The 9,314-nt window shown below is 35.7% G+C and overlaps 1 protein-coding gene across 1 annotated transcript; it reads right to left on the minus strand.

The window, feature by feature from the left end:
- Positions 1-511: 511 nt before the first annotated feature.
- On the minus strand, positions 512-9,314 carry LOC110020703 (UPF0496 protein 1-like). The gene is made up of 3 exons (XM_020718897.1): positions 8,214-9,314; positions 760-877; positions 512-618 (listed from the first exon to the last, which is right to left on the minus strand). The coding sequence occupies exons 1-3, from the start codon at positions 9,312-9,314 to the stop codon at positions 512-514; spliced, it is 1,326 nt and encodes a 441-aa protein (XP_020574556.1).

Here is a 9,314-nt window from a genome sequence, read left to right on the forward strand (position 1 = left end):
ATATAAATACATAGAAAATTAGTGACATGTTCGTAAATTCTCCAAAATAAAACCGTTAAATCCCGACGCTAATCATATAATCATTTAGCACAATAAAGGATTTTAAAAATAGAGAACAAAAAACAAAATTACTGTATTAAATGTCTTATTTTAATTGTACATATTATTTTCTCTTAGCTAAATATTTAGATTAGAAATAAATATTATTAAATTATCTAAAATAGACTTTACACATTATTATGCATTATTAGGCTACCGAAGATAGATTGTACAGACAATTATTTATTGGAATGAAATCAAAGGTAAAAAGAGCATTCAGTCTATTTATTTAAAATGTTTGACATGGTATCAGGGATAGGGAGCAAACCTTAGATCGTATTTCAGGGCCGAGATTCTTCCTAGATCGTCGACACTCAAGAATCGATAAGTTCGGACGACTTTGTCGTCGGCTTCGGCACTCAAGACTCTTTGTGATCTAAAACTGTGAAAATTTATCATTCTGATGGTCCTTTCACATGGAATCAAACCGCTTTCCGATGGATCCATTGGGAATCATAGTGGCAGCCGGCATTGCAGGTGATGTCTTAAGAGCAACTACCACAGAGCAGATGAGAAGTGCTTCAAAAGTCGAGACAAAGATTATGCAAATAATATTTCTCCATATTTTGACTGATTTAAGTTTTCTGTCTAGCTCCTCTTTTCGATTTTTTAATTTCCCGACCATTGAACATTACTGCTTGTATACCGATTTAAACTCACCAGTGTCGTCGAAGAAAAAATATTGCTTCAACTCATCTAGGGTTTTCGGGGGTTGGACCTCGTCGGCAGCAACAGCGTATTCTTCTTCGAAACTTTTAATAGCGCATTCAACGATAAGCTGAAAGTCGAGAGCTTTTTTTTTATAGCGCGTTCAACAATAACAACATGAGAGATTCTCATTTCAAATCACCAAATTAGATTCATGATTTCTAAGCAGTAATAAGGTATTGAAAGTATGAATCGCGGCAATACTAAAGTATTGTAAATATAAATATTAAATTTTAGGGGGTAGATACGCAAATACACAAGAATTGTTTGGTATGTGTGAATATATTTTAATGTTTGTTTGAATAAAGATGATCTTATTTACCATCAAGTCCTATTAAATATAATAAATAAAATTAAATGTAGCCTAAATAACAATTGTTACTTTGGCCATGGAAACCGTAAATAAGGGTATGTTTGAGACAGTTTGTGTGTTTCAGGATAAGCAGTTTATCCTGAAACGTGGCCCGCGACCTGCGTTCAGTGTAAAAAACTCAAACGCGGCAAGTAGCGTTTTAAAAAGCGCGCAAACAAAATGATCAGTCGTTGTTTTCAAAAAAAACGTAACTGTACTTATAAGTTGACTCAAACGGGCCCTAAATCTGACTGGGGCCAATATGAAACAACAGAATAAAAAGGCTCACCCAAAAAGAAAGACACCAAACCTGATTAAAAAAAAAATGACTTTGCCTTTGAGCCACGTGGCGTCTATGGATTGCTCAAAATGAAATTTATTTGTTAGTTATATCATAAAAAGTTTTTGAAAGTGAGCAAATAATTTTAAATTTAATATAGACATAATGTAAGGTTAAAATAAATAGTTTATATCATGAACATATGATTAAAAACTAAATTATCTCAATTAAGCTAAAGGTTTGAATTAATTACATTCGAGTTCAAACTTTAAAATAAAAAGAATATTAAAGTTTAATTATTTGGCTTTTAACAAAATTGTATCATCAGCATGAATCTCGAAGGCATGACATGAATCTCGAGAATTTTTTTTTAGAAAAAAAATATTCAACTTGCAATTAAAAATCATGTAAAACTCTAATTTATCAAAGTTACAATCAAAATTGATTGATGAGATGAACCCGACGGTACCAAAATTGGTCAAATCCTAATCAAGTCAAGTCATTCAACTACGTTTGAAAGCTTTCATGGTATAATTTGATGTTCAAATTGATTCTAAATATGAAATGCTTATAATTAACTCGAGCGTGTCGACAAGGCAATTCTAACAAGTTCAATGTCACTCAATTCTAACATCATCAAGGCACCCAAATACCCACATAATATAGTTTGATCGAAGGAACCTCCTCAGGATGTCTGATCAGAGTAGTACTAATTTTTTCCTTATTTGCATCTCAGGCTCTATAAATAAATTCATACCCACCTCTTGAAAAGGGGGAAGACCTTAAGCTAGAAGAAAATTGAAGCTTGAAAGAGAAGTTGAAGTCCAACATCACTTATGCACCACAGATCTGACGAATACCTCCCGCTCCACCACCTGTTGGCCACCGTTTACCATTGCCTGCCGCCCTATGCCCTCGGCTACCCTTGGTCATCATCTAATCCTTCCAACAAAGTTCCTTGTGGAGTCATGACGTGCGCTGTGAAATCTTGGAGTATTGCAAAGTAATGAGGCATCCAACATAACAATGCACTCCACACACCATACGATAAAGCCTCCAAAAAATGGTGCAACAATGCACCCTGAATATCGTGCAACGACACACTCCGATGATGGTATAACAGCTCAGCTCACATACGGTGCAAGGACATCTCCTAAAGACGGTATAACAATGCATCTCAAAGATGATGACTTTATTTAGGCTTCTAAAGCTCTCTCCACTTTGGCATGCGTGACAAAATATGGTCTACATGGCTCACAGCTTGAACAACTCACAACTCTGATCTTTATGACCTACAGACATCAACACGACTCAATACTATGACTTATGTGATCAACTATGACCTACGTAGTTTACAATTCATGCAGCTCTTGACTCCAGCACCTGCGACCTACATACACCATCACAACTCACCAATATGACATATGTGACCAACTTCGACCAGCATGTCTTACAACTCATGTAGCTCTCAACTTCACTCACTCAAGACTGCAGACGTCCTCACAGTCCACTATTATGACCTAAATGACTCATAACTCGTGCAACTTGACCGCGACTTTTTATGTGTGCTATAAATGTCTCTCAACACTACAACACATAGTGCAGCAAATGCAAAATATTTTTAATTCAATCTCAATAAAATCCTTTTCAGTATAATCAGTTTAATAGTAAAGCTGCCAATATAAACACAAGTATATGTATCGCTCAAGTAATACATGGCTCTAATGGAGTCCTGGTTATTTATCGATCCCACAGGCCCACAGGGAAAGTGTAAATCTTATAAGCGTAGCAGGGCTCTAATACAAGGCTCAAGTAATACAAGACTCAAAATGTATCCTTTTAGGTCCTGATTAACTACTCTTGTGAAGATAGACTTATGTTGCCTTCCCAAAGAAGACGGGGGTGAACCGGATCAGACTCTCTATCAGGTGAGCTCGATTCAATCACTTTGCCAGGTCGGCTAAATTCAACTACATCGGCGGGTGAGCTCATTTTTGATAAAGATGAAGAATAGAAAAATTAGAGCGAGAAGAACACAAAAGCACACTAATAAATTATATTTACATAAATCACATCAAACAATAGATTAACTCTCGTTCACCTATCACTCGAAGAGCATTCTAAGGTCCTCCATTTGCTCCTTGCAATCAAACTTTACCCTTCAAATATTCAAAAATATTAGTTAATAGAGCTAATGAAATAATCTTGTCTTCATATTTATAAAGATTATTTTTTGACAATTTAAATCAGTATCACTTAAATATTTCATATTACATAAAAAAAGTCATGAGTGAAATACATTTTCTTAATGTCAAATTGTATTTGATATTGTAATGAAATATAGTTTTTTACAGTCAGACAGTCTGATCTGCTCTTTTTGGCTTCTTCTTGGAGACTTTAATCGTATTTGATATTGTAATGAAATTTTTAGAGGAAATCTTTCCACCTTTCAATAGAATGAGTGATTTTAATGGATGTATTCTGAACTCTAACCTCTTTGAATACGGTTATCTTAGGTTTTTATATGTAAGGTTTAAAAAGAAAGCAAGCTAACAATATCATCAGAACTAATAATTGGTAGTTTATGCAATGGTGCCTAGATTATTGTTTTGTCATTACAATATACCCCCTCATCGTTCATCATACCACTCTCCTCTTAGTGTATTTAGGAGTACGTTAAATCACACTTTCATAGGCTCTTATTCTAAAATTTTGAAGCTAACATGCAAGAGTTTAAGGGTGATTATAAATGAGGCTTGTGTTGGTCATGTTGTTAGGGATTCAATTCACATGTTACAAGGATGATGAAAAATGCTCTTAAAGAAACAAATTAGAATATTGCTCCAACCATCAAACTACTTCGTGTTACTACCATTATGTTTTTCTACGCTGATCTTAGCATCATGCCAAGCAATTTCAATATCAATTACACTTGGAGAATTGACTGTCTAACTTTCAGTGTATGTTTGATGCAGCTTGTGTGTTTCAGGATAAGCAGCTTATCCTTAAACGCGGCCAACGTTTAATGTAAAAAACCCAAACGCGATAGACAACGTTTCAAAAAACGTGCGAACCAAACGGTTAGGCAGTGTTTTCAAAAACATCACCGCACTTATAAGCAGCCCCAAACGGGCCCTTAGTTGAATGTCTTTACTATGTCCTCGTACTCATTAATTAAAGCGAGAAGAGGGGAAAAGAGAAGTTCATAAATTATTTATTTTCATTTTTATACCAATATTTATAATAAAAAAATAAAATTTTTTCCCTTCCTTTATAATTATTTAATTTTTTACAAAAGCAGAGTAATAAATTATATGTACATAAATCATATCAAATATAATACATCAACTCTCATTCTAAGTGCATTCTTAACGTACCAATCCGTTCCCTGCAATGAATCTTTAGACCTTAATGTAAGGCTTCTTTGTGATCTAAAATGGTAAAAACTTATCTTTCTTGCCATACAACTTTGGGAGATATTCAGGGAAAATATTTGTGTACATAAGACGTACGCAGCGCTGCGTACGTCAGGGGTTATTCAGGGGGTACAGAGGGGTTATATCCGGGTTATACCTCCCTGTAACCTCCGTGTAACTCCCATGTAACCTCCGTATAACTTATTTACTCCCATGAAACTACAGAAGCGCGAAACTCATTTGTAGGTTACAGATAAGTTACACTGAGGTTACAGGGAGGTTACAGAGGGGTATAACCCCGATATAACCCCTGGACGTACGTAGCGCTGCGTACGTCTTCGTAGCGCTGCGTACGTCTTATGTACGGAGATATTTTCCGATATTCAAAGACATTACATCACTAAACAAAAGATTTTCCATATATCTATAGTAGAACATAATTTTACCTCATTCTCAAAAGAACCTATCAAGCTACAACGCCATGATGCCACGGTCACTTTTTTTCGCATCTCACGATCCCATAAAAACTACATCTACCATCAGAAGTTGCGACGTCGCAACGCTGCCGCGGACGTGCCTACTTTGTCATTTTTAGAAATTATTCCTTTTTTTTTAATGTCAGTTTTTTTTAAAAATTAAATATCATTTTAGAAATTTAGCCGAATTATGGGGCCTTTGCATCCATACGAGCCAATTCCTATGTATTCACATATCTAACACCTAATAATTATCTTTTACTCGAAATTTAGGTGTTAGATATGTAAATACGTAAGAATAGAGTGGCATGTTAACTAAAGAATAGGGCTTACCCGGTCTCTGTGCGAACTGGATAAACACATTGACTGGATTTGCAGATGTAGAAGAGCCAAGAAATTTGTTCTGGCTAGAGTTGGACTGCTTAATGAAACCTTATCTCACATAATAGAAGCAGAATAAGGAAAGCAAAGGGAAAGAAGAAGCTTCACAAATAGAACCAACAGCCAAGTGATATTCTCTCTCTCTCTTATTTATTACAAGACTATGACTTGAATTTCAGAGGAATGAGACTTAAGAACAATCCTGAACTTGATTTATTTTCAAAAAAATTCTTTTCAAAATAGAGTTATTGATTTTGAAATTTATATTTTTCTAAGAATTCAAAGTTTGAAAAAATTTTAATTACTTCTGAATTAGATAGAAAATCGGTTTTTCTAAGTTTAATACTAAATATTCTGATACTTTAGATATCATTTGATTTATTGGAACTTCTTATAGGTTGGATTATAACATTTCTAGAACAAAATTGATTTTTCTATATACATTTAATGCTTATTTTTAGTGATATTCCACTTTAAAGGAAGATATTTTTGTGTTTTTTATTACAAGTACGACAGGTTAAGCAATTGGAGTAAATTGAGCGAAAATGAGACAATTTGGAGTCAAATGGAGCGACAAAGAAAATTTTGACATGGCGCTAGGCATTTACTTAGGGCTTCTACAAAGCTGGTGTCTAGGAGCCAGAAACCGACTTGACATTTGTTTTAAGCCTTTATGATGGATTTTGAGGAGGGGTTGTCTCTTTGAGTGGAGAGTGTTTTTTGGAGTTCTTGGTGTCTCTTGGGACTTAGGGAGAAAAGAGAAAGGGAGGAATTGAAACATTTCTTCATTTCTTATACTTTATCTCAGAGAGATTGGAGAGGATTGTAAGAAATTGTTATTTGTTGTGCAAGTAGAGATTGAATCTTCAGAAAGAGAAGTCTTATAAGTTTTATTTTGATTAGAAAATTGGTGTGTGTGGTTTCAAGTTTATATAAAATAAAGAGTTCATGTGTTTTCTCCATACTTAGTGAGTAGTTTTTCTTAATCTTTCCTCTTGTGATGATTTAGTGGCATGTGCAAGATATTTTAATGATGGTATAATGACTTTAAAATCAATGTGGTGGTTTTTACTTTGTACTCCATTTACATATCAAATTTGGTTAATTTGTATGTTAAAATTTGTTGTAATTTACACTAAAATCCGGGAGTGCGGTGACTTTCACAACTAGTAAGAACTACATTGATCTATAAGGGTGAATGAAGAGTAGTCCGTAGATCAGTGCAAATTATAGGGAAATATATTTCATGATCAGTTCCTACTGGTGGCTTCTATGTGATAATTAATGGATGAGAAATTGGGTTCATTGCCATGAGTTGTAAGACATGTTAACCAACATGCATCATTGATATTTGCTAAATACTAATAGTGAACTAAGCATATCTATACACTCGAAAGAGGGTAGGTAGACACATGTTCCTTTTGTCACAAACGTTATCATAAAATTCTACCAATTTTTGCCACTACACATGTTAATATATTCAATGCAAGGGGGAGGAGAATTTAATTATATAAGAACATTCCAAATTGAACTAGCCTTGGTAGATTAGGTTTTTAGTTAACTTAGTTGATTTTAATTGTATGATAAATAGTGAATTTAGGTAAACCATATTTAAAAAATGGAAATTTCAAGCTAAGACGAGTTATTGTAGACTAAAATTTTTATTGAGTCGTTACTAATTAACATCTTTCCTCGTGGATCGATGCTTAAGGTTTTTGAAAGAAAGCTCTATGTTACTTGAACAATACGTGCACTTGCGTGAATCTCTTAATGTGTAAACTATAAATTAAATTCAAAAACTAAAATTTGTTTACGATATAAGTGATCATATCCATTTTTTACATGTTAGTCGTAGAAACACAAAAAGTGTGTCATATAAGGGTCGACTTCTTCTTGGAGACTTATTAATATTAATATCGCTCTAACCATCAAATTATTTGGTGTTAATAAACATTACAAAGAAATAGCAAGTTATATGGGAATTATTATTCAAGTCCAACTATCTATATAGCTTATTGATAGAAATGACCACAAAGAAAATTATATTTATATCAATCACATCAAAATGATACATCAACTCTCGTTGTAACTGCATTCTTAAGGTACCAATCCGTTCCCTGCAATGGGTCTTTAGACCTTAAAGTAAGCATTCTTTTATTCCATTCTTTTAAGCAAGAGGCGTGACAGTGCTCTCTCTTTCTCTCTGGATCTCGCTCTCTAACCATGGCCGGCCGCTGCTCCTCTCTCTCCCCTGTAGCTACTTTGACCCCCCGCAATTCAAAGGCGAGAAGAACAATTTATGGATAACTCTGAACTCAGGCTTGAAGTTTTTTAAATCTAGTTACTTAAATCAGCGCGGAATCTAACCGTCCAGCTGGAGAAGGGTGAAAATTTGATGAATTTAGAAGTTCATCTATGATTCATTAAACCACAGTTTAAAAAATCCTTACCAATTTGCTTCCACATCATCATTTATGCAGTTTAATAATTAGTTGCAAAACCACAGCACTTGCCCTGCTTAAGATCCTGCTACACTGATCAGCCTGCTGCACCAAATCCTCAATGATTTTCATAAAGACTTCTATCTTCTTTCTCATCTCCTCAATCACGGGCCTGACGGCATCTTCATCTTCGAGCACAAATTCCGCATCATCAGACAACGATCTTATATTATCTTCCAATCGGTTTACTAAAATTTTAATGTTATTCAAATAAGTAAGCACAACAGAAGTCGTTGCATGCATTTTATTAATTAGTTCCTTCTCAACTTTAAGGGCGTCCTGATAGTCCTTCCACTTGGAATCAAACCACTTTCCAATGGATCCCACGGGAATCGCAGTGGCTGCCGCCAATGCCGCCGCTATGCGAGATGCTGCCTCAAAAGCAGCTACCACGGAGCAGATGAAAAGTGCCGCAAAAGCCGAGACAAAGATTATGCGAGTAACATTTCTCCATATTTTAACTGATTTAAGCTTTTTGTCTTGTTCCGCTTCTAGATTTTGTAACTTCCCGAGCGATGACAATTGTTGCTGGTATACCGGTTTAAACTCACCAATTCCGTCGGCGAAAAAATATTGCCTAAACTCATCTAAGGTTTTCGCGTATCTCGTCTTCCTCGGAGGTTGGTCCTCTTCATCGGCGGCGACAGCGACAGCGTATTCTTCGTCGAAGCTTTTTTTAGCGAGTTCAACGAAAGGTTGAGAGTCGCGAGCTTTCTTAAGACTCGTTTCGAGAGCAATAAGGGAATCACTCGTATGTATACTATTCTTGAAGTAGTCAACAACCGGCTGGAACGACTTGGGATTCTTCCATACATTCTTTTTGCTTTCCAGATTTATGCTAACGCCATCCTGGTTCACATAAAAGAGGGATCCAGTGGAGTCGAAGGAAATTGAGGGGAGCTGGACGTTGACGGCCGGATCAGACAAAAGGCAGCTGAAGCGCTGCTGGAGACTGGCATCGAAGGTCTGGAAATCCGGATCAACCCGAAACGCTTCCTGGGACGAGCTCAGCTCCACCATGTTCTCCGTATTGCCAACAGCTGAGACAGATTCAGTTGTGCCACCGTCACCGGCGCGCCTCTTGCTGAACTGAGTGCTCAT

The sequence above is a fragment of the Phalaenopsis equestris genome, unplaced genomic scaffold, assembly GCF_001263595.1.
Source record: "Phalaenopsis equestris unplaced genomic scaffold, ASM126359v1 Scaffold000107, whole genome shotgun sequence".
NCBI lineage: Eukaryota > Viridiplantae > Streptophyta > Magnoliopsida > Asparagales > Orchidaceae > Phalaenopsis > Phalaenopsis equestris.

Excerpts from the sequence above, each read along its gene's own strand:
- LOC110020703 (XM_020718897.1), bottom strand. The coding sequence starts at position 9,314 with ATGAGCACTCAGTTCAGCAAGAGGCGCGCCGGTGACGGTGGCACAACT. Across the intron at positions 878-8,213 it reads TAAGCAGGGCAAGTGCTGTG|CTTATCGTTGAATGCGCTAT; the intron begins GTTTTGCAACTA and ends CTCGACTTTCAG. Across the intron at positions 619-759 it reads TTTTTTCTTCGACGACACTG|CACTTCTCATCTGCTCTGTG; the intron begins GTGAGTTTAAAT and ends CGACTTTTGAAG.